Source organism: Vanessa tameamea, chromosome 13 (assembly GCF_037043105.1).
Source record: "Vanessa tameamea isolate UH-Manoa-2023 chromosome 13, ilVanTame1 primary haplotype, whole genome shotgun sequence".
Lineage (NCBI taxonomy): Eukaryota > Metazoa > Arthropoda > Insecta > Lepidoptera > Nymphalidae > Vanessa > Vanessa tameamea.
Genome location: NC_087321.1, coordinates 11150074 through 11174740, shown reverse-complemented (window position 1 = coordinate 11174740; position 24667 = coordinate 11150074). Strand labels below are relative to the sequence as shown.

The following is a 24667-nucleotide window of genomic DNA, read 5'->3' as shown; positions in this document are numbered from 1 at the left end:
GAAATTTTACACAATGAAGGTTACCAGAGTTTGACATTGTTAAAGTATGGCCATAGGTAGATTTATACAGGTAAAATGTGCCTTATTGTAAGCCAGTTCCTCTGTAGTCACTTTATGAAATATACGTATATTTTGAATAAGTTTTTGTTTTATTTTGTAATATATCTACTATTGCCCCACTCTTCCGGATAGCAATCGCATACTATACATGTCGGATTGAACCAGTTCATAAAAAAAATTATACGATTTTGTTTGTAAAAGTAATACTACGTAACGGATTCGTAATTGAATTTTTAGTTTACTTTCCTCTAAAATTCATTTTTCAAATCGGTTGTATCGTGCACTTGAGCAATAAAATAAAAAGCTTCGCTTATCCTAATAAAATGTATGTCAATGTAATAAAAAGCAAATAAAAACCATAATTCATTGTAGTTTATTCTTAAAAAAGTTAGGTACACTTTACATTTTGTTATATATTATAATAACAACAATCCAGAGTTACGGCGACAGAACTTAATCTCAGTCTTATGATAAAAACAAACTCAATCCTCACGGCGCACTCAGATAAGGCATGGAAGTTGGCACGTGACTTTACGTTTAAAAATATATTCGTTGTATCATTACTCTATATTGCTCAAATATACAAATATAAATACGATACAAATATAATTTTGTCTTTGTTATGTCTAGTTAATCCTATCTATTAATTTGTTAACAAGTTAAATTATATAACAAACACCGAATCTTTCTTTTTACATATTATTGCGCTCATTTCCATTCTCTCCGAATGTGTTTGTTAAAAAAATCTTTTCCATATAAATATGTCTCCTAAACTCCGGATTATTTACAAAACATTGTTTTAGAGCTATATCATAAAATTGGCTCCAGCCATGCGGTAATTAACTTTATAATTCTATACGGAAACTTTCATAGTGGAAGTAAAATATTAGGGACTATATTGTCAATTTTATTGAATTGTCTCACTTTCGTCAAACAAAAATTTCAACTAATGTTTCATATTTTGAAGCAATTCATCTATGTTAATAAGGTCTTTTATTTAAATCTTAGGGGTTAATTATTAACACACTCACAATTACGATCGTTTTCAAATTACAAACCATATAGACAACACAACACTAAAGTAATGATTACAAGCTTTTATTTAGCCGCCATTTTGTACAGATTGTATTATTAATTATACTATTTGTGACAATATAATATCAGTATCAAGTTTGTGCAAAAATCTGTTCAATCTCTCTGATAACTTGCTTAAAATTTGGTTTCAAGATTTGAGCCAAACATTCTAATAGGTAAAGTTAAATAAAAGCTTGTAAAAGAATAAATAATTTTATTACTTTCATTCCACTGTTATTTACCAATTATCTCCCGGCACTTCGTTATTGCGAGTGGGTTCAACAAGGAGCCTGCTTCGTAATATTACAATTTTAGGTTATTATTCAATTTTACAAAATGTAAGATAATTTTTGAGGCACATGAGTTATCACGCCTTGTAACTTTTTGATGCATTTTGTTATTAACATACAAGTTAAATGCAAACAAATTTCTAATCTTTGATAATTATCTTAATCATATTACTAAGGAAGATTTAAATAGAAAACAAGTGTAAAAATGTTTTATAAGATAAATAAATATAACCAAACTATATTATTAAATTTAACAATACTATGTTAATGATGTTTTCATTTAGGCTTGGATCGTTAAAGATCTCAATAATAATAATAAGGATAGGGTAAAATAAATTGAACAAATTCTATAGTTTGTTTATATCTATTATTCCTATAATAAAAATGAAAATTTGGAACTATCAATTCCAAAAGTCACTATTTACAATCACAGAATATTTTATTCATGTATACATTAACTTTGTGATGAATATTATTGCCTTTTCGATATAATAAATAATTGTACTAGCATATGCTTGTTTCTACATACAACTTGATAATCGGCAATAAATTATACATCTCATACAGGCATTAAAAAAATCTTAGCTCATGGAAGAGTCTCTTATTGCTAAAACAAAAAATAAAATTCAATAGGAGATATTCTGCTAGTTATAACAAAATTTTTCTTAATCCAACTTTTATCTAAAACTTATATTTACATCTCTATATACAGAAAGCGGCTATTATACAATTTATTTTCACATATTGTATTGTAGGTAACTAGCGCCATTCAATCCTTTGGTTATAATAAACAATTTTGGTTCACACTTCATAGGAATGATATATATATAAATCACTTGATTTTTTAAACCAATGTTTTATCAAATAAGCGCACTCTCACATAACGTCTAAAAATGCATGGTCTGAAATTATCAGTCTTTATTACATGTACGCGATTCGGGTAAGCTGCGTTATATCGAACATGATCATGTCATAACGCGATCCCTTTGAAAACGGGCTATCTGGTTCCTTGTCACATGTTTTCACCGGTGATAATGTCAGTATATCACACCATAACACTAGCACCATACTAACGGTAATAACCGTAGTAGTAATACTCCAAATACTATTTAACTTGTCCCACGGTCTCTTGGTTAGTCTCTGCGGGTTTGAAACTTTCATTTTTGTAATCACTTTTGAAGCTACTACTATCTGACTGGTTGTATGAATCGTGTTGTTTGTCGTCTTGTGAGAAACCGTATGATTTTGGTTTGGACTGTTGTTCTTGTTCCCTCTGCTGTCGACGACGCTGCTTCGACCAGAGTTCGTGACAGTCTTGCCATGTCGGAAGCTCTGGCGCTGTCATTCTGTTAATAATTTTTTTTTTTAATTGTTTAGTTAAATATACCATATTTTTTAGGAAAAACGGATTGTAGTTGTAGTTGTAGTAGTTAAATGGCTCCGAAAAAATTATGTACTACTGACAAAAAAGACTATTTATTTTTAAGAATTAAATGAATAATATACTTACTGGTCTGGTACAACATTCTTAAGCCAAGCACTTTTCAGTGCCTCCTCAGCAGTTATTCTTTTATCAGGATCCAGCTCTAGCATCCTGTCCAAGAGATGTAATGCAGTAGGAGGCATAAAGGCGAACTGTTCTCTAACACAACGCTTGTGGAATCGTTTTGGACGCAGTGTATGCCAGAGTGGCAGTTTGACTACATTGGGCCACACACCTGGCGTCGGCGTTCCACATACACGAGATATCATTTCTAATTGCATCATTTCTATATTCGCCTGGAACATTATAAATGGATTATTTAAAAATTAATAAGAATATAGTTAGTCTTTAATTTAAATTTATTTAATAAACATGTACATTATAGAATATACAACAAATGTTTACTCTATATTTAATTTTCAAATAGAAAGGTTTCTAAGTGTAATGACAAAGGTTATAGCTTTAGCAGTTGCGATCTATTGTTTAAACATACTTGGAACAATGGATGTTTTAAGAATAGCTCGCCCAGGATACAACCCATGGACCACACATCCACGGCTGGACCATATCTCTCCTCGCCCAGCAACAGTTCAGGGGGTCGATACCAAAGCGTGATTACTTTGTTAGTGTAAGGCCGCGCCCTGTCTTCAGCTGACCAGAGACGAGCTAGACCGAAATCGCCGAGTTTTACTTCACCCCTGAAATTGTTAAAATAATTATTTGCAGTTTTATAAAAAAATATTCTAACTTACTCACTCTTCAGTTAATGATAAGATGAGGTAGTCACTTTAAAGCTTCCAAAACAAAATGTGATAGATTATATAATTCATTGCAATAATACTTTTTCAAATCCAAAACAAATAAATAACTAGAAAAAATACAACATCTATTTAATTTTGACTTTAAATTTCGTTACTATATAATTTTCTTTGTATGATTTATGCTACAAATTTAAACAAATAATGTTTAAAATTTAAAGTAAAATTATCCATTTTCAAAACAAAATACTTTTCAAATGAAAAATAAGTACAAGCTCACTTGTTGTTCATCAATATATTGCTGCACTTGATGTCTCGATGCAGAAAATTCTTCCTGTGACAGTAAGCAAGTCCATCCAGCAGCTGTCTCATGATAGATGCATTATGTAACTCCGTAAAATCAACCATCTTGGATTCCAGTAGACCCATTAGATCATGGTCCATGTACTCAAAGACAAGATAGAATGAACCTTTATCCTGTAATAGTAGCAACCAGTTAGTTAAAAATTAAGATTAATCTATCATGATACAGATTTTTGAACAAATTCATGAAGACGAATTGTTTAAAAAATTACTCCAAAGAAAACTTATTTTTTTGTCTTTCATTGTCTTTTGGTAACAATGAACTACTTTACAATATTCTCTGTATAGAACATATGCTTCCTGAAATTTTCGCATATACCAATAATAAATTGCTAAAAACAAATTGATACTACAATTTTGTTAAAAAATACTAATTACCTTTCTAAAGTCCAAAGCGTCCTGTTTATCAGTAACAATTTCTCTTAAATTTACTATATTTTTATGATTAAGTTGGCGCAAGATCTTGATCTCTCGCACAGCTGTGATAGGAAAACCTTCCTTTTCATTTTCCAAGCGGACTTTCTTGAGCGCGACGAGCTGACCGGTGTTTTTATCTCGCGCCTTGTACACCTGTCCATATGTGCCTTCTCCAATTTGTGTTATAACCTGCATCATTTAACTCATTTAATATTCTGATATTTGATCTTACAACACAGATCATTTGGTAGACGTATTTGAATTTTAATTTGAATGTGTTAGGGGAATAAACAATTTATCTGTTGAAAAATACTGATAGTGGTGCCTATGATCAAAGCATTTAATGACTAGTGTATTTTCCTTTTGACTCTCTTATTCTGATTGAAATTTTTCTCCATCCAATATGAATGATATTATATATGAAACATCACAATATTTATGTAACTTATAGAAGCAATTATTAAATTAATAGCGTTGAAGTGTTTCTTAGAGATACTAGCCTGTGTCTAGAGATAACAGTTACAAAATAAATAACACACATTAATTATAGAGCAACTATCACTATTCAACTTTTATGTTCCAGACAAAAGACCAGAAAAACTGTTATTAGAGACTATATATAATATAAATGAATATTGGAACTTACTTGGAAACCATCGACGCATTTTTCTCCCCAGTCTTTGGCGTGATGTGTCGGCGTCGCCACGGGCACCACCTTTGACCCTCGTCTCTTAAGAATACGTGGCCTTTTCAATTTTGACCCCGCCTGACATAAAATGTTTTATATATCAATTGAACAAACCATGTAATTATTCTATTTGTAAAGTTAAGTCTAATTAATAGTAAATATATCAAATATAAATAACTAAAACATCTTCATGAAATAAAGATATCTTAAAAATCTATAAAAAAATCATCTTTATACTATTGCATAACAAAAAACTTAACTACACTTTTGTGGGAGAACAGATTAAATTTTTAAGCTTGACGCTTTTGTGGTTAATTTCTACATTAATTAGCAGAGATACAACACGAGGTGGGTCACGTACATTCCCAGTCTTCCTGGCGCTGAAGACGTGCGAATAGGAGTGCGTGGGTCGCGGCGCGGGCGGCGGCGTGGAGCCGTCCAGCTCGTCGCCCGACAGCTCCTCCGAGCCAGGGATCACTGCCGACACAACACAATATCAATACTAACACATATTTGACGACATATTATAATGATTTAATCACATAACGATTTCTTTATTATTTTTATATAATATACAATTTAATTGGCAGGCAAGCAAATAGGCCACTTGACGGAATCGTCTCCTGATATTTTCAAACAGTTTAAAAAATAAGTTATACTACATACATACGTAGACAAGCAAGCAAACCATTTTATGTTGGACTATAGGTAGGTAGGTATAGGAGATACCTGTATATTATATGCAACATTAGCTAGAAAGCAGGAGCATTGATATTTTTATAAATTTATGATAGAATGACGCTGCGCTGGTAGCTGGTATCGGGAACTACTTAACATTAAATGCGATATTTAACTTAATATATAACATATGTGCATTTGTTTCAAATCCTAAAACACAATCTACATTTCTTACTATTCATATTGTAATGTATAACCTTACCGATATCGGTCACGGTTGCCATTCCAAACGAGAATAACCATCTACACAGGATATATTATAGTGAACAAATGTGTGCGCAGTCACTCACACACGTGCGCTCTCTTTTCCCTCACTACACGACCGGCGAGAGTTCAGCTGCAGGACCATCGGCTTTACGTGCTATCCGATGCACGGGAGTATTAACACTGCCAACTTTAAAACTTCGAGCCTCATGATTTTTTGACAAAATAGCCCAAGAACTATATTTTCACCAAGGGGGTTGGAACCCAGTACCTCGGGATAAAGTTTCATAAGCAAGCCGCTAGACCAACAAAGCAATCAACTGTTAATATTAACATTATTATGTTAATATAATTTGCAATTGTTTTTTTTACTGTGCCATAATTTAAGGTAATTTTTTAACTGCCAAATAACTAATATATATTATGGAAGTAACAACTGATTAATGCTTCACTTACCAGGTGGCATTGGCAAATTCATAATTCCTGTCCGTTTCGGCTTATCTGGTTTTTTAACAGGACTAGGCGACGGCGTACTCATAGGACTGTCATTCGCAAGAGTTTTGAGATCTTCAACCTGAAATAAATTAAATTACATTTATATACATTAAGCATTCAATTAGATAGCAACCGGTACTATACAAACGAATATTTCGTAAAATATAATAAATTTTATTCTTTTGACATAGTTGCAAATGTGATTGTCAAATTGTTTGACATTTAACACGCACGTACGATCGTGATTAGAGTGCATTTATATATATATATATCTAAAACAGTCCATATAAGCAAATTAATATTATCCTTGTGTCTTGGAGCTTGATGACGCTCGCCGTATAAATTTTACCTAAACTAACATTTATTGTAAGGTTCTGCTAGGCGAAGGCGATATAGCAGATACAAATGGGACATTAGTACCATTATTACCTGTGTATTGGGCGGCATCGGTAGCTTTGTGAGGCTCTTCGGTTTAGGCGGCGGCGGTTGTTGATTATTGAGGTAGACTTCCTCCACGACACTGCCGCCTTTTGGAAGAGGCGGCGCCGTTATAGGCGGAGTTGGTGGCTTTTGTTGTACAACTTCAATTTTCTAAAATTTTAAATGAATAATTTTTAACCACACATGAATTGATTTATCAGTTATTTATTAAAATTCAAATCATGGGAGGTTGAAATCGAACCTCCGAACAGCTACTCTCCGACACCTCTCCGTTGGCAGTAGGCTTGTCACCGACGTCCGGCGGCTGTGGCGGTGGCGCAGGCGTGGCCTGCGGCAGCTCGGACTCGTCCTCCGCGGCCGTCGGCACGGCCTCTGGCACGGGCACGGGCATGGGAATGTCTACTACGTCGGTTTTGGTATTGTTGTTGTCACCGTTTTCTTTGGAAATCTAAAAGTAAATAATATTAAAATAAATAGTCCAACTTTTGTCTAATTTAATTACTGAATAATAATTAATGTTAATGCAAAAGAAGTGAAAAAAGCAATTAACAGACCTGTATTAAACTATCGGCAGTGTTGCTGGACAACTCATCAATCGTGAATGTGTCCGGGTTATTCGACATTGAAGCATTGCTGGAGGCGCCGCCTTGAGACTCTTCTTTCTGTTCCAAAATTTCTTGTAGCTTCTAATACAATGAAAAAAAAACCATATACATATGTCCAGTATACTTACAGTATCGATACTGATAAGGCAGAAAAATGTTGATTTTGTAACTACATGACTACTATATAGTTTGAAATTGATCGACGAAAAAGTTTTTTTGTGTATATAGTAACAATATAAAGTCATATACAAAAGTAAAACTACTATATACTACTAGTCTTATAAGTTTATGAGTTTGTGAGTTTTCAGTATATCAAAATATACTAGAAGTTTAAAAAGACCAAGTTACTCATCAAAGATACAATATGTATTATAAATACAAAAACTTTTCATTCATTTTCGAAAAACTTGAAGACAATGGTAACATACCTTAGCTCGTTTATGTTTATCTTTGACGAGCTCCGCAAATAGACTAGTATCACTAATTTTCTCCTTGAAATCAATTTTCCGTTGCAGCACTGTAGACGGGGGACTCGGTGATTCATGTTTACCCCTGTAATATAACAAGTAACAATTTACAATACATATATTCATATCGCTTTTTTTTTTTTAATTTTCCCATCTGAATATGGATATTCAGTACGAGATGTGAATTTATTACTGTTTCAAACAAAAAAAATGTAGTGTTATCGGCTATGTATAAAAAAGGCCCTAACACAAGTATCTATCTGTATTGTTTATCCATGCATCATGCGAAAATGGCTATAGATTTCAATTTAACTCAGAACTTTATTAATCGATTCTTATAAAAAATCCTAAGGTAATTTAAGAACATTTATGTGTCTGCGGAGTCTCGTTATTTCTCCCTAATAATAGAATAACGACAGACGTATTGCTAGAGAGTTTGGTGTATCTTTTACTAATGTTTTAATTTACATAATTGATTTGCCTGCATGGTTCGACCACGCAGTATCACAATCTAAATGAAATTTAACTAGTGATACGGTAACATAACTCGCACGTGTAGTCGTGTACCTGTGTCGCTCGCGCGCGGCGTCGGCGTGTCGCGCCCGGTGGCGCGGCGGGGACGACGAGCGGCGCCGCGAGCGCGAGCGCCGGCGCTTCATCGCGCTGCGGCTGGGCGACCTGCCGTTATACACACGACATTATTCATCACTAATATATTCCAGCTCGCTGAAAACTCACAATTTATCTCACTCCGACAAAATATGTCTGTATCCGATACCAGCAATGCCTGCACAGGAGATATTGTCCTATTGTGTTATATCCTTAAGCTCGTAGTCCGATGGGACGTAATGAACAGTGCATGGCTCTTTCGTAGTACAATCGTGAGTTCTAATCACAACACATAATAAAGAGAAATCACTATAGTCTATTGCGTCCACGAGAGGATAAAAGCTTAACAATATAGCAGAGCTATTAGATCGTAGATCAAATAATTATTAGATCGAACAATTGCGTGGAAGTGAAAGTCTAGTCACTGGACTATAGGTTTTACTCACTTTAATATTTTCACGTTTTTTAACCCTTCTAAATAACACGTCACCATTGAACAATTTAATGTTACTTATGTAATTAGATGACCAAAATTTGATAGTACACCCCCTTACGTAGAATGTCTTTAGCACATATAAGAACTAAACTTACATATTATGATGAGTTGTAATTCGGTCCCGATGTCGATCTCTATCGCGACTGCGCCGTCGACGCGGACTTCGACGTCGGTGTCGGCGCGGACTGAAGTCGCGTGCGCGGGGCTCGTGCACTGGTGAATCTACAAAAACACATTATTTTTTTCAATAAAAACATACCAATAAATATTAAATCACGCCCTAAAAATGACTAAGGAAAAAATTTTGAGCTTATTTCACCATATTGTAGACTGATATTCTTAATTACTTCCGACACATAAAGGTGTTCATCGCCGACACAATAAACAAATAAAAATAATGCATTCAAGTGCTTGGAGCTTAGTCGCTCTACCTCGCTCGTCTTATTTTCGTTGGTATAGCATAATTAAGGGTTTAAATATACATAAGTATATATCAGAAAACTGATGTGTCGAAAAACAACGAAAAAATCCTTTTAAACACAAGAAATAAGTTAAGACTCAACATAAAGGAACATGTTCAAATGTATACATTAAATGTAACACGGTTTATGTTATATGAAATAAGGTTTACATAAAGATCTCTAGGATACTTATAACTTTGTATATTCTCGTCAATAACATTAGCCTAAAAGTAAAATTTAAATGCAAGGGCCAAATTCAATGGCATTCTATAACAAAACACACAACGAACACATAAAAATACACAGTCACGGTTTTAAGATATAAGTGTAACAAATAAAAGTAAAATCATATAAAAAAGAAATCGGGTAAACTTTCTAAGTCTAAAATATTTTTTATAAAATTTATCAGCCAAAAATAGTATTCGTTTTGATCAGGAGATATTTATAATGATATAAAAACGTACTATTCATGAATATAGCGAATATGCCATCTAACAGACAGACAGACAGGCGCCCTGTGCACGTCTTGCTAGACGAAAACAATAGGATAAACCTATTAAGCGCCCCCTTCTTGATATAAACATCACACCTAACCTACACCGTTACCGCTACGGAAACGAGATCCCGGCCAGTGACGTCACTAACATAGACGTGTCGACTAAACCAAATGAGAAGTGCAGAAATGCTATCCACAATCTCCAAATGGTCCATAGGACGACCCCCTGAGCCGAGGTACGACAGGTGTTAGGTAAAGGCACTAGAAACATCTTAGTTCCCTAGGTTGATAGCACATTACCGATATAAAGGATGATTCATATTTCTTGCGTCAATTTCTATGGACGGTGGTGACCACTTACAGTCAGGTGGACCGTTTGCCAGTGTACCCACCCTATTTTAAATAAAAAAAAACCAGCAAGAAACCGCAAGAAACTGGCGCTATAATGTGGAATTCAAGTCTGTCCGGATGAAGCGTTTCTGATTGTTATAGACGTTCCTGATACGAACTGCTAAGGAGTGGATCACTTGACAATTTCTGTGTTTCCTACCACATATGACCTGAGCGGGCACAACGCACTCATACCGAATCTTTAAGACATAATTGTATTCAAGATAAAGATATAAATAAAAAAAAAAAACAATGACCAATCAACAAATATTACAGTAACTAGTTTTATGCCGTTTGATTAACCAAGATAGTGATAAAAACTAAACTAACTAACTAAACATTGTTAGCTAAAGTAAATGTCGATCGAACTATATTTCTAATATAAATATAATGATAGCTGAGCCGTTTTCGATGACAGGTGCATTCTTAAATGAGACTTAGAAATCGACGCACGTTGAAAAATATTGTGCACCAGTGTGTACGAGAACATGAGTGTATTAGTTTAGACAAACATTTGTTGATCAATACAAAAGTCTTTTGAAAATCGAATCAACAAAATTTCAAATAAAGATAAATAGTACTGAAGTATTAATGTATGCACATGCGTAAACACGTAGAGACTGTTATTATTAAACCGACATTTGCTTCTAAAGTACCCATATAATGGATCACCCTTAGTCAACCGTCTTCGACATAACAAACTCCGTATCAATAATTCTAAAACATAGATATAATTTAAATAAGAATTATTTTATACCTGGTATGACCATAATGTCATTAGACATCACATGATGGACTGGACGGTGTGGTTCATGCCAGTAATCCCTTCTTCCGTGGTTATAGTCGTCATTGTCCGAGTCTATTGTCACCGTCTCATGGTATGGAGGTACTAGTGGAGTGTGAGGAGTAGTAGACTTTTGTCTTCTCCTGCTTTAGTAACAAAAAAGAAGAAACATTAAACAAAATCTTTTCATATTTTATCTATTACATATATCACAACAAAATTATTTTGGTTGCAACAAAACTAATGTGTATTTAGCTACATTCTAAGACAAACAGAATAGATTATAATAATTTTCAAACTATTTTTATTATAAATATTTACTAGTAACCCATTGGTAGAGACTGCTCTACTAGGCTTCATTATTTATTTATTTTTTAATGCGAACATCATGATTAACTTGTTCAGTTGTGATTGAACAATACAAATATTGATAAAGAAACAAACATTGGTATTCTTAAATTAGCAAGATTCTATAGTGTTCTATCTCTTTAAAAGCTTGTTAAGCTATTAGATGAAGAATGAGATTAAAAATGAAAACAATGTCAGATAGTTAAGACTAATTAATTGAATTACAATGAGAATATTAAATACTAATAGTAACCTATTATTTTGGTACCTTTGAGATATTTGTATATTCCATTGATGGAACGGTCTCCTACATCATTCATATTTACCGAAGATCACAAAACAACTTTACAATACTAAAATAACTTGTAGCAAAATGATGATACAATAATAAAAATGATAAAAGCAATACTGAACACTCACTCACCACAAATCGATACTGATGGCATGGAAACAATGTTAAATCAATTTACACATCAAATTAATGGTCTGGATAAGGATTTTCTAGCACATCATGACTGAATCAAATCCAACAATTGATATAACTAAGGCAATTGTTTGATTCGTTTCAAATCATTAAATTACAAAATGGTCTTTATATTAATGTTAATTATGTATTTTTTTAAATGATATAAGATATTACATTAACATTCTGTAAGTAATATCATAATTACCTGATTATTGGTGATCGATGTGGTGACAATGGAATAACATTGTGTAAAGACGGCTCTCTGTGAACGGACCTATGAAGTGGTGACCCAATGTGTCTGTCGCGCCTCAGAGGCGGTGTCGTAGGCGAGACGGGAGAGCAGGAGCCATTCCTCAGTGGAGATGATGCCTTCTCCCATTCACTAATAGGCACTTGGGTGTAACGCTGCGGTGTCACCGGTCGCATGGGCGTGCCTGCTGGCACATTATCATCAGGAGACACGCTCTCCAAACTCGCAGATCGAGAGCGGTGTTTAGACTTCTTCTTGCGCTTCTTTTTGTCTTTCTTACGCTTTTCTTTTTTCTTTTTGTATCGCGATAGATCGTCGAACTCCGGCACCGGCTCCTCATATTCGACCCCACGTCTCTTCCGTGCTGCTGAAGAAGAATCACGATTGAATGCGTATTCCTCGGCAGCCCGACGGCTCGTTGTGGTCACAGATATCTTGTTGTCAAGAAAAGTGCGTATAGAATGGGACTTTCTAGTTCTATCGAGATCGTCAGCGATGTGCCTGCCTATAGAGCTCGCTTCGCTTTCGATCTCGCCGGCCTCCGGGGCCGACAGATCTTCCGAACTGACATCGGAATACTCCACCAGGGGTTTGACTGAATTAATAGTAGCGTAAGACTGATCATGTGTACCACCGGAGTGAGACTTGTATTTCTTGTGAGAACGTTTCTTGTGCTTCTCTTTGTGGTGCTTGCTGTGTCTTTTATCGTAACTCCGCTCCATTCTTGATCAGGGCGGTCCCCGCCCAGTTGCTTCTTCACATCACATCAACTATAAAAAGATCAGGAATATCATATATAAACATGCTATGATAATATTAGCAAAATATCGCAACGATCTTTATGGATATCCTCTCTTCAAAAAAATTTAAAGGTCACGAGAGTTCATTAGTTGTATAATGTTGGAAACAACTTGAAAATGCATTAACACGTTCAGTAAACTAAATTAATTATTATCTATAAGTCCAAAATATTTCTTAACTATAATTATATCTATACACTTTTATTTAAATAAATTGAATAAGGTTAATTATTCCATTGACGAATTACAAAATAATAAACCCTAGCATCTAAAAGACTTAATAAAATAAACAAAAGGAACTTACCTCAACAAAAAACGGACGTGGGTCCGTCGCAGGCACGATTCTTATTTTTGCAAATTACTAATTTGGGTTAGAGATAGGAATTGATATATTTCTATAGTTTAGACAGGCTTTTCGTAGCCAATATTAAGTTATTCTAGTTATTTATTGCTTTAGTAGCTTTATTTCGCCTAATCATGATCATAAATTGCGCATAATTCATGTAATTACATCGGATTCTTTTTAGTGCAAATTCAAGAACGTCGATTTCTAGTCAGCCATTTGCTTTTTCATTTCATTTTATTTCATCATGTACGTACTACGTAGTGTTGTTAGTTGAAAATATGTTAAAAGACGTGTTAATTTAAATAGAACAAAATATATTATATCGATATTGCGACGAAAATTGGCTTGAATCTAATTATTATATTTTATTTTATAATATCTATTTCCAAATATTGTAATATTCGAATTAAATTAAAAATAGGTTATACGTTAAACTGCAGTGACTTATGTACTCGTCTCGAATACACTAACTTGAAGCTTATATTTAAAGAAATCTTATTATAATAATAAGATTTATTTTAAATTTAATAAATGAACTTAAATAGGCCACAATAAATTTAAATTAAAATATATACATATATATGAATGTAATTTACGAGATATACGAAAATTTATTAATTTATTACATTGATATATATTTTTTAAATACTTGAGAAAACAGTTAAATTTTATTTATGTTACCACTTTTATTTAGAGTACTTTACAACATGAGAAATTAATTAAATATCAATATTATCCAATATTGAAATTTAACCCATATGGCGTTTATGTACATCACTAAGCATATCATCGTCATATTTAATGACATTCCATTACAATGGCGCTTTATTTGAAAATTATAGCCAAGGTTTTTTTCAAAACTATATAAATTAAAATGTATTTAAGTAGCTTATAAGTGTATAAAATTATAAGTGTATTTAATGGTTCGTGTTACCTTAAAGTAAATCGCATTACAATCATTTATGAATTATCATAGGGATTATTTTAAATCACCTTTGATATAAGATATTATAAGAAACAAATAATATTGACGCAAATCGTCAATATCAAATATTTTACGCAAAACTACCATAATGACAAATTTATTATAATAAATTAACCATCGATTAAAAATCTGTAATTTAATCACAATTTAATATAATATATAAAATATTACATCGATATCCGCCGGAAATTGTACGTTATTGCTGTCTTATGATTTGTTACAATTTATTAATTTATAAACATAGCAGCTGATTTATTTGTAAAGTGTAATAAAAATTAATTGCTTAAACAAAAATTATATTAAATAAATTTAAAATAGTATTCATAAAAAATCTGCAAACTGTAACGATGGCTATAGTAGTATACTCGGGAAAAATATTTTTTATCTGTGATTGCGTGTTGCGTCCTTCGCGAGAAGGGATTATTTTTTTAATATATATTTAATAAAAGCTAGAAACAAAACCACGCCATATTTTAAATCAATGTTTCATGGACCGTGCAGTTAACATTGCAATAAATATAATTTCTACACTTTTACTATATCGGTTATTTTGACGCATAGTTTCATGGCTTCAAATGCTGTTGCATAGTGAAGTCTCCCAATATGGGAAATAAATTTCAAATATTTTAATTGTTCACTTTGTGCGTTGTTCTGATATTGCCTTAATAAGTAAGCATCGAGGTCGTGCTAAAAGCGGTGTGATTTGAAGTGTAATAATGGTTATGTGGACTATTTTAAAGTCATTGAACCTAAGTGCGGCGTGCTGACATTGTGTCTTGTGCATCGAAAGCATGTAAATAAACATGAACGATATAGGCATTAAAATAGTGGAATCTCCGAAAGACCGGTTGCTGGGAGCCGAAGTGTCCCCTGCGCCGGAGTTAGGAAACGAAAATGAAGTCGATCCCTTGTCGATTGATGATGATGTTGCTGTAAAGAATCCGATTGTGGTTTCTGATGATAAATCAGTGAGAGACGAAATTCAGGAGAGCTGTGATGATAATGCCAAAGAAGAGCCAATAAGTGAGCCACAGATTAACGATAGTAATAAATTACAAGTGTCTGAGACAGTTAAAGGTAAACTTATAAATATTTGAATTTATAAACGTAATGTTATAACTTCGACAATTTTTTTTTCTTTATTAATAATTTTTGAATAGTTTCTAAAAATTTGGTTATGTATAATATTAATGTATTCAATAGAAAAGTAGAATCTCATTCAAATTTGCATGCAACTATTTATGGATTAATAACAAAAAACCTATGGTTCTATTAAAACATATTAAAATTTCATGGAATAAAAAAATATACAGACTATAATTTTTATATCTTCTAATCAGTACATTAGTTTCAGAGAACATTAAGGAGGAAAGTGTGATAGAAGCCGTACCAGAAGAGAATGCAGAACCAATTGAGGTAAACATTGACGCACCCAAGCAGGAAGGCAATGTTGGAGACTGTAATGAAGGACTGGACCATCCTGTAAGTGTAGCTTTGGAAAATAAAGAGCCTGAACCTGTACCCGTCACAGTGAGGGACAGTCTTAAGGAAGTGATAGAAGTTGAGAATACTACTGATGTGGAGATGACAGATGTTCAGCTGGTTGAGAAACTTGAAACAGAACCTAAGCCCAATATACAGGCTGTTAATGGTGATATAACAAAGGTATATGGCTCACTGGTATATATAATATTAGTTAGGTAGTGTTCATTTAATTGGAGTTACAAATCTAATCAGAAATATTAGAATAGGAATTGAAGATAGCTCTTCTGTCAAGAAATAGTTTGCAATAGTCATCTTATAGTCAGCCTATCAAGGAATTTTTAGGCTTTATAATTTGTACAAATTTTCCAAATTTCTTTTTTTTTTATAATTTGTATTACATATTGATATCACAGAAATATTGGACTCCACTCTTATGTTTTAATAATTTTAGTCAATTATATATTCCTGCTACTGTTTGTTACCACTTTCTAACCACTGGGTTAGAATATATTCATCCCTCGTAGGTTCAAACCCAGGCAAGCATCATGGAATTTTCAAGTGCTTAATTTGTATTTATAATTCATCTGTGTTCAGCACCGATTATAAGCAATGTTTTTCTGTAATTGCAATAAAACTCTGTTACATGAGATACAATACATAAATGTTGAATTAGTTCCATACTTTCTCTTGAAGAAGGGGGTCTTCGTCAAACTATGAGACATTTGCAGGCTGTGACTAAGTATTATTGAAGGATTATTCAATGATGCAATTAAAAATGTTTAAAATGCACATACCAAAATTCCTGCATAAAATTTTAGTAACTTTATAATGTTATTCATTTAAGTATGTCAATTGAAAGTGGTATGTTAATTTTAAATTATTAAATTTATGTTTATGTCACATTTTGTTGCAAAGCAATTATGGAATATAAAATTTTGAATGCTAGTATTATTGCACTGAAGGGGAGAACAAAATTGTTAAAAAATATCTATGTTTGTGTTCAATTACTAAAAAAATGTCTTTCCTTTTCATATCAGGAGGAACAATCACACAAAAGACGAGCCAGTGAAGATGTAGACACTGAATCTCCTTTGAAAAAACTTTGTGCTGAAGTAGAAAAAACATTTCCGCAACATGACATAATGATAAATGATTACATACACACCGCCACAAAGAACAACATAGATGAAATACAGAGGCACACAGAACAATTACTATCTGAAATACAGACATTACGAGAACTGGCCCAGAAAAAGGAACATGAATGGAACAACATATTACATTTGAAAAAAGTCAAAGAAGAAATATTACTAAGGCTTCTTAGGCGAAAACAAGTTCTCTCGTTCGAGAAGAGTGCTGATGTGAATGGTGCTGAGAGAACTGATCCTTTCGATTATCTAAACCAAGCTAAGAACTTGGCTATTGACAAGAGTGATGAGATATCTGGATTAGCAATCAAGCAGCCGGGGTCAGCTATGATCAACACTATCATCCAGCCACCAGTCTTACCTGTTACCTCACACTTTAATCCTATGTCAGGATTACCGCCACCATACGATAAAGCAGCTCACATGCAATCAATGCCAAAGCCTGTATTCCCACAGGCGATGATGATGCCAGGACCAATGCCAGGATTTCCCAGAGACATGAATGGGCAACTGCCGGCGTTTGGTATGCCAATGGGTCGTCAAGGACCAACGAAAGATGTCAAATCTATAATAGCTGATTATAGACAAAGAAACCCTGAAATAACTCCTCGGAGAGGGAGAAGAATGAAGTCTATAGTAAATCCCAATATGATGAACACTCCGAGGCCGATTGCACCTAAAGTTGACAATATGAATAATTTAAGTAACCTCAACATGTTATTCAACAATTTAGATATGGTAAGTAAATATTAATTTTTTGTTAGAAAAATATATTTATTCGTATGAAAATTCGTAATATTCATATGATAAACATGCTTAAAGATTTTTTATTTGTATTTAAAATTGACATAATTTAATTACATATTGTGCTTAAAGGTCACTAAACAATTTTTTCAACTCAATGGTCAATAAATGCATAAGTTCCTGATCAATTCTGGTCACGGTGATTTGTATAGGAATAGTCAGAAATATGTAATAGTTCTAATAAATAAATATAGCATTATAGATATGAATCAACTATACAACAAGATTTTTAGGGCGGCGCCCTTGTGTTTTGGCGGCCCTTGCAACCTGTACATAGGATATATATTCTAGTGCCTAAGTGTGTGCTAAAAGCAGGGGCACTTTATTTTTTTTTCAATCTCATAATCCGGATGAACGTCAATTAGACACCACCGGAAAAAGACCTGGTGCTGGATCCGTACTGAGCCCGAATCCGAAGAGTATAACTACTTGCACTTTTAAACTTGGGGCTGCTAGTGAAAATTCTAACTAGTGGTCGAATCCAAAACTTCGTGGATCTGAAGCTAAGATTACCAGACTGAGTCGTTCAATATACATAAAAAAATATGGTTGCCAGTTTAATAAACTTACCATCACGAAATAAACACAAAGATTTTATTGTTTATGAAAAGATGTTAAGGATAAAACAATTATTAAAATTCCCAGAAACAGATTATCGTAATAAAAAACAAAGAAACAATGAAATTTAATAGTTTAAAAACACAAATTTAAAATTAATCTGAACAATAATTTACAGATATAAAACCTTTTTTCATAACATCGTGAGTTACATTACTCATAAAAAAAAACTGGTTAGTTTTTATTTAAATTACAATAGACATTAAGTTGTTACTCTGAATTGTGCGTTACCATACAATTCAAAACATAAACATTATTTTTATACGCACACTTATAACGAAATAAAATAAATATTAAACGAATTAAAGCAAGTGCGTCACTCTGAAACTTTGACCTTGAAATTGAACTCATCATGTCAATCAGAAAAGTTTCTTAAAAAATACAGTAATTTTACAAGTTTCTCTTACATTGTAAAATAACTACTAAACCAATAGACATGAAACTCATACCAGAAGGTGCAGCACGTTTCGGGAAAGGTTTAACTATATAATATTATTGAATAAGCGCATTGCAACTTCACGTGACAGGCGTGGTTTTCATGTTCTCGTTTCAATTAAATTGTAACGTTCTAAATTTGTGGAGTAATTGACTATCGAACTATTGTGCAATAGTGTCGGTCGAAATTATAATACTCCCTGCCTTGACCCCTTTCTGAATGGTGGACGCATGTCAATTCAATTAGATGTGTTCCCGAGGCCGCATTCAATCACGTTGTTGATATATATAATATGTATGTTTTTTATACAACACTTAACTGTTATTGGGTTAATGTTTATATCATGTGGTTGCAATCAGAAATGGATCACCTGGTGGTAACTGTTCAATACCGCTCACAGACATTGACACTAAGAAATTTAAAATAAGTATCATATCATATAAATTCAATCAAATCAGCAAATTTAAGGGATCATCGCCAATGTGTCATCAACCTTGTTAACTAATATGTTTTGTTGCCTATGCTAGTACAATATTTGATGAGTGGGTGATACCTACCCAGACGGACTTGCAAAAAACCCTACTAGCAAGTAAATGCCTCGGCATGCACGTAAATCCTCGTCCTACGCCTAAACTGCTTACTGCCAAAATCAAAATATTCTATATTCAAGTAGGCTCATGCAACCACTAATTAAGCGTCATGTTACTGTGTCGTATTATATGCAAAGCTACCATCGGATGGAAAGTAGATTCTACCGAGAAGAACCGGCAAGAAACTCAGTAGTTACTCTTTTCTACCATGTTAATTACAGAGTATGTCACTAAGAAAAATTCAATTCTTGTGGCTTGTTTCGCGACAGGTAGCCGTCCTGTCATTGTGCACATATGCTATATCTTCTGCGTAGTTGGTTTTTTTATTGAGTATGACTTCCGCGGGCGTAATTCAGTTAGGATAATAATATAAATAATAAAAAAAACAACTTAATTTTTTTTCTTCAAATTTAAATGGAACCAAACGAAAAGTATGTCCTCTCAGACAAAAATAAATTTCTAAATCGTTGTATAACTAATGGAGTTTGCGGTAACAAATATAAAATAATACAACAAATTAAAATTCTTCAAGTAGGAATTTACCTCAGACATTTTACAATAATAAATTAGATTTAAAGCTACCACCGGTTCGGAACGTATATACTCTTTTCCAATATCTATTTTTAATATGAATTTATTATATTTCAGAACCAAAAAGCAATGCTGGAACGGCTGCAACAAATCCAAGCAGGAAGTCTTCCAAACGGTTTATCATTCAAAGATGTGCTCGTGCAGTTAGCGAACATGCAACAAAACAATCTAATGCCCACCAGGCCCGTCGAAACCATGACCAACCGACCAGAACATCATATCAGACCAGAGAGTAGGAGGCGACAAGAGAGAAACGAAGAAGCCCATATGATGGCCAAGCAAGCGGAGCGGATGGCGGCCTCGAGTCCAAGACTGCCACCACCACCTCCATATCCAGAAATCTCACTGCTACCAGTTACGACCAGTCAGGAAACGGCACAATCACAGCAGAACTCCTTACTACATGGGATTTTGACTAAGGTATTCTTACATATATAACAAAATGATACTCCATTGCTTATGGCAACATTTTTATTTGGATTACGTCATCAACTTCATAGCTTGTCAAGTTCGAGTCATATCGCAACAAATTGCCCTTAAATTATATGCACTCAAAGTATTGCCATTTTAAAAGCATTTGGCTTGTAATGGGGATGGGCTAGTTAAAAGACTTCGTTTAGTAGTAGGTATTTAATTTATAGTACTAATATTTTTTTATATGTAACTGTTTTCATAGCTACGAAATGAATATTTGGTAGGTTTTTTTTTATAGCGAAATAGAAAATGATCGAAATAGTTTTATACTCCACAGTCCTTCCCCATGGGCTTTGTATCGCATCGCATCGCATTTTAAAATTTCAATTAGCTTGAATGGGTGTTGCCAACCTTCCAGCAGGCGCCCCCCGCCTCTCAGAGTTACTCGCCGACGTTGGCTAAACTGCTTACGTCGCCGGAACGGAAACAGAGCGCTCCGCCGTTGCCAACTTTCGGTCAGGCCAAGGTACCACCTCATGTACGAGATTACAATCAATTGGTGTCCTGATTGGCCTTTGTTCCAAATTCAAAATTTAGATTTAAGTTTTTTAAATTCGCCCTAGTGTGGCGGCTGAAACACTGCGCGTTTTTATATATTTATTTTTTTTGAGAATGGCAATACTCATTAGTTCTAATGCCACTTCATTTTCATATTCTTTACATTTGCAATTTATATTATTTAATATGCATACCAAGGGATTGTAGATGATAATATAACTTTGGTTTGGCACGAATTAGATTAATATAAAATACAATATAAGCAAATTATCGTGGTAGCATAATATATAATTCTTCCAAATAAATATTCAATTGCGATATTTGTTACTAATATATATATTTTTTTTATTTATGATATAACTGGATAAAGTATCCGGTTATATCTATAATATAAATTTATGATTATTTATAACGTCAAATAAATATTGGAATGTGTATACTACACATTGACGTCAAATGACCTAATAGTCGTCACAAGTGTACACAATAACATTTAATTGTAAGTAAATGAAAGGATGTCAAATATCATTATATGCGTGTGCGCAGAACTGTGGCGAGATCACCATCACCCCGGTGCAGCCCGCGCAGCCGGAACCCGCCGCGGAGAAAACGGAAGTGGTGCAGCTGGTAACTACGTTTTGTTTTCTATGTACCACGTAGAGATCTTTCCTCGATAGACGACTGCAACGTGAGTTTATATATGACTAGTCACTAACTCGAACACTTTTGATGTTTAGGTAGTACGCGCCCCGATTAAGGCTGGTATTGTGGTACTTTTCTACATGCCTATGTTTTCAATATTTTTATTCTATTATTGCATATTTTTGTTGGCAAATAAGTTCCCAAAAAATAATTTGAAATTCATAGCACAGATAGCCTTTATTTTAAACATTTATTGATCGACTGGGTAAAAGGAACTTCAATAATAAGGCTGAATCCTGAGAAATAAGAATTGACATAACTGGACCCGTCTTACAGGAGGAGGAAGAGAGCGGCGCGTCGGAGGAGTCGGGCGCGTCGGGAGCGTCGGGCGCGTCGGGCGCGTCGGGCTCGGGCTCGGGCTCGGGCCGGCTGGTCATCGACGAGGGCGCGGACGACGCGCCCACGTGCCAGGGCTGCCGCGCGCGCCTGGCGCAGTTCGTGTGCGCCGGCTGCGCCAACCAGTGGTACTGCTCGCGCGACTGCCAGGTACGCTCTCGCCCCATCGCGAGCTGCCCGATGACGCACTGTATCGGAAGATATAGTGTTGTAATAAATTGTACAGACTATGCCTGAATGGTTCTATAATCTTTTTCACTAGGCAGTAAAATGAGCAATATATTTTTTAAACTTCATCTGATAGTCATGTATTCCAAAGTTTTAAAATAGTAGTCTAGACCAATACTATGTTGAAATACTCTATAACCGTATGGTTTGTTTTCCAGGTGGCGGCGTGGGACGAACATTCGGAGATGTGTTCCGGTTGAAATAATCTAACTAGCAAGTTCTTATAAAGAAATTACCAGAGTCGCGACACGAGCCGCATTGCATTGCCTTACGATATATTTTAAAGCGGTTTTGGTGAATCTCTATATTGTTTATCGTTATTGGTGAGGTTGTTTTTGTAATCTGTCGAAGTACCCATCTATCTTAATATTAATTTCTGTAAAAATATATTTTGTATTAGTACGTTATGATCGACGTAAGACCATGTTTTGGTCGTTTATGAAAGTGGGCGTTCAAGTATTAAGTACGCAGTTTTTTAAGTACACTCCGGACATCCTTACATTTACATGCGAATGCAAAAAAAAGGACAAAACCCACCGCAATTGAAGAAGCGTAAGTGTTTAAGACTTATGTTCAATTCAAAGATAAGTTTATTTACAATAATTGCGTACATCACTTCTTAAATATATGTATGTAATCACGGACTACAGCAGTACATGCATCGACAATCTCTGCCACATATAACGCGTGCGTGGTTTATCACTTGGGTCAAGCTACGATGACCCTATTCCATCTCTATCGTTTGGTGGCAGAAGCTATCTGTACGAAAGAGATAAAACATAAACATGTAGCGACACACACATGTATATATGTGAACAAAATTGAAGCTTATTGTAACCGATATTAGGCTTAGATTCGACGCTAAAAATACAGTATGATATTACACTTCAAAAGGAAATCAAGTGTTTTGACTTTGATTTGCTTGATGTATAGTATTGACCTTGAGGTAAACAGTCCCATCTTAAGCACAGCAAGCGCTCGGATATAGCGGTGTTTTGGCGATTGCCCTCTCCGCAAGAAATACTTTCGGGTGCGCCTCACCAATAGACCATTAATTGACCAGAATCGGTCCCCGAATTCGCGGCGTTCGGTTATTTTGGTACCCCTAAAAAACATTTTCGAAGATTTCGATGATTCTATATGACCTGAATTAAATTCGGTAGAAGGCATAATGAAAAAGATTGCGCTAATTAAAAAAAAAGTTTCATACATTCTGATTTTGTTAGATTATAATATTAATCGGTGAAAGTAAAAAATATATGAGCTCCTGTGCGTGCGTACATAATCCTTGAACGACATTTTTATACGAAAATGATGGTTTTTCTTCACGTTTATAATTATAATGTTTAAAGATTTCGTAGCTGCGTTTCGAACTTAATTATTGGATGCTTTCTTCTTAACGTCGAGGACGTATAAACTAAGTATAAAAATATTTAAAATGATCACTCATTCGCCTAACAACTGATATACGACCGTACTATTAAATTTTCTATAGCGTATGAACACACAACGATCTTTCCCTTTCTGTCACCAGTAATTTGACATACGAAAGAATAAGATAGAGCATCGTGTGACCGCTATATAACGTTTCTTAGTAATGGCGATAGAATGTAAAGTACTACGTAATATTACAATTTGTATTTGTAACTACCAGTAGTGATGAAATGTGCACGTGTAATAAGTAAATGATTCGAATATTAGAAATAGTTTTCGACGACTAAGAAAAATTTAAACATTTAAATATTCGTAATTAAAATTGTAATGAAATGTCTCAATTTAAGTTAAATTAAGACATTCAATAAAACCTCTTTTATTATTTTATATTTTTTTCTGAATGATATCAATCAGTATCGATCAATGATTTTTATGAATGTATTCTTGTCACAATTGTTTAGTAACATTATAATATATATTATTTGTTCAGTATTTTTAGACATTTGATATTGGAATCCATTTTAATCGTATTTGGTTTGATTTTGGTAAAATTTCCATGTTATACTTTATCTACAGGAGCATTTAATTTAACAAAAGTTGTATTCAATAGTCGAATCATAATCACAACTTTCAACAATAACATACGAATTGACTAAAATATGGTTCAAATGGAATTATTAGTGGATTCAAGCTAAAAATCGCCTAATTATTTTGTCATAATAAAACTGGAAATATTATTCCTATTTCTGGCAGTAGGTTCATTCCTTTATGATATAGTGAGAACATAGTATAGTGTGAGAATTTGTAAG

General features: G+C 33.9%; 2 protein-coding genes across 6 annotated transcripts; one reads left to right on the top strand and one right to left on the bottom strand.

The window, feature by feature from the left end:
• Nucleotides 1-412: 412 nt before the first annotated feature.
• Nucleotides 413-13781, bottom strand: LOC113400662 (cyclin-dependent kinase 12). 3 transcript variants are annotated; one of them, XM_026640307.2, is made up of 18 exons: nt 13488-13780; nt 13015-13153; nt 12339-12747; nt 11293-11465; nt 9284-9410; nt 8651-8761; nt 8045-8168; nt 7566-7697; nt 7253-7459; nt 7000-7161; nt 6532-6649; nt 5495-5610; nt 5092-5211; nt 4407-4634; nt 3946-4142; nt 3401-3605; nt 2935-3203; nt 413-2770 (listed from the first exon to the last, which is right to left on the bottom strand). In XM_026640307.2, exons 2-18 carry the CDS (start codon nt 13103-13105, stop codon nt 2530-2532), a joined length of 3030 nt encoding a protein of 1009 aa, XP_026496092.2. In that variant the 5' UTR covers nt 13106-13153; nt 13488-13780; the 3' UTR covers nt 413-2529. The 3 variants fall into 3 exon arrangements, with proteins under 3 accessions (XP_026496092.2, XP_026496091.2, XP_026496089.2); XM_026640306.2 differs by having other exon boundaries at nt 11293-11462; nt 12339-13153; nt 13488-13781; XM_026640304.2 differs by having other exon boundaries at nt 12339-13153.
• A 1111-nt stretch (nt 13782-14892) lies between these two features.
• LOC113400664 (uncharacterized) lies at nt 14893-23243 on the top strand. 3 transcript variants are annotated; one of them, XM_026640309.2, is made up of 8 exons: nt 14893-15591; nt 15869-16179; nt 17037-17885; nt 20244-20606; nt 21019-21126; nt 21705-21785; nt 22137-22346; nt 22583-23243. In XM_026640309.2, the coding sequence occupies exons 1-8, from the start codon at nt 15318-15320 to the stop codon at nt 22622-22624; spliced, it is 2238 nt and encodes a 745-aa protein (XP_026496094.2). In that variant the 5' UTR covers nt 14893-15317; the 3' UTR covers nt 22625-23243. The 3 variants fall into 3 exon arrangements, with proteins under 3 accessions (XP_026496094.2, XP_026496093.2, XP_026496095.2); XM_026640308.2 differs by having other exon boundaries at nt 14895-15591; nt 15863-16179; nt 22583-23238; XM_026640310.2 differs by lacking the exon at nt 21019-21126 and having other exon boundaries at nt 14895-15591; nt 15863-16179; nt 22583-23236.
• Nucleotides 23244-24667: the final 1424 nt, after the last annotated feature.

Bases quoted from the DNA above. Each gene is read 5' to 3' on its own strand.
- LOC113400664 (XM_026640308.2), top strand. From the start codon at position 15,318: ATGAACGATATAGGCATTAAAATAGTGGAATCTCCGAAAGACCGGTTG. The intron at 16,180-17,036 runs GTATATGGCTCA...TTTTCATATCAG, and splicing joins TTAATGGTGATATAACAAAG to GAGGAACAATCACACAAAAG. The intron at 21,786-22,136 runs GTAACTACGTTT...CCCGTCTTACAG, and splicing joins AAACGGAAGTGGTGCAGCTG to GAGGAGGAAGAGAGCGGCGC.
- LOC113400662 (XM_026640304.2), bottom strand. From the start codon at position 13,105: ATGGAGCGGAGTTACGATAAAAGACACAGCAAGCACCACAAAGAGAAG. The intron at 7,460-7,565 runs GTCTGTTAATTG...ATTTACTTTTAG, and splicing joins CTGCCGATAGTTTAATACAG to ATTTCCAAAGAAAACGGTGA. The intron at 5,611-6,531 runs GTAAGTGAAGCA...TTGTGTCGGCAG, and splicing joins GAATTTGCCAATGCCACCTG to TGATCCCTGGCTCGGAGGAG.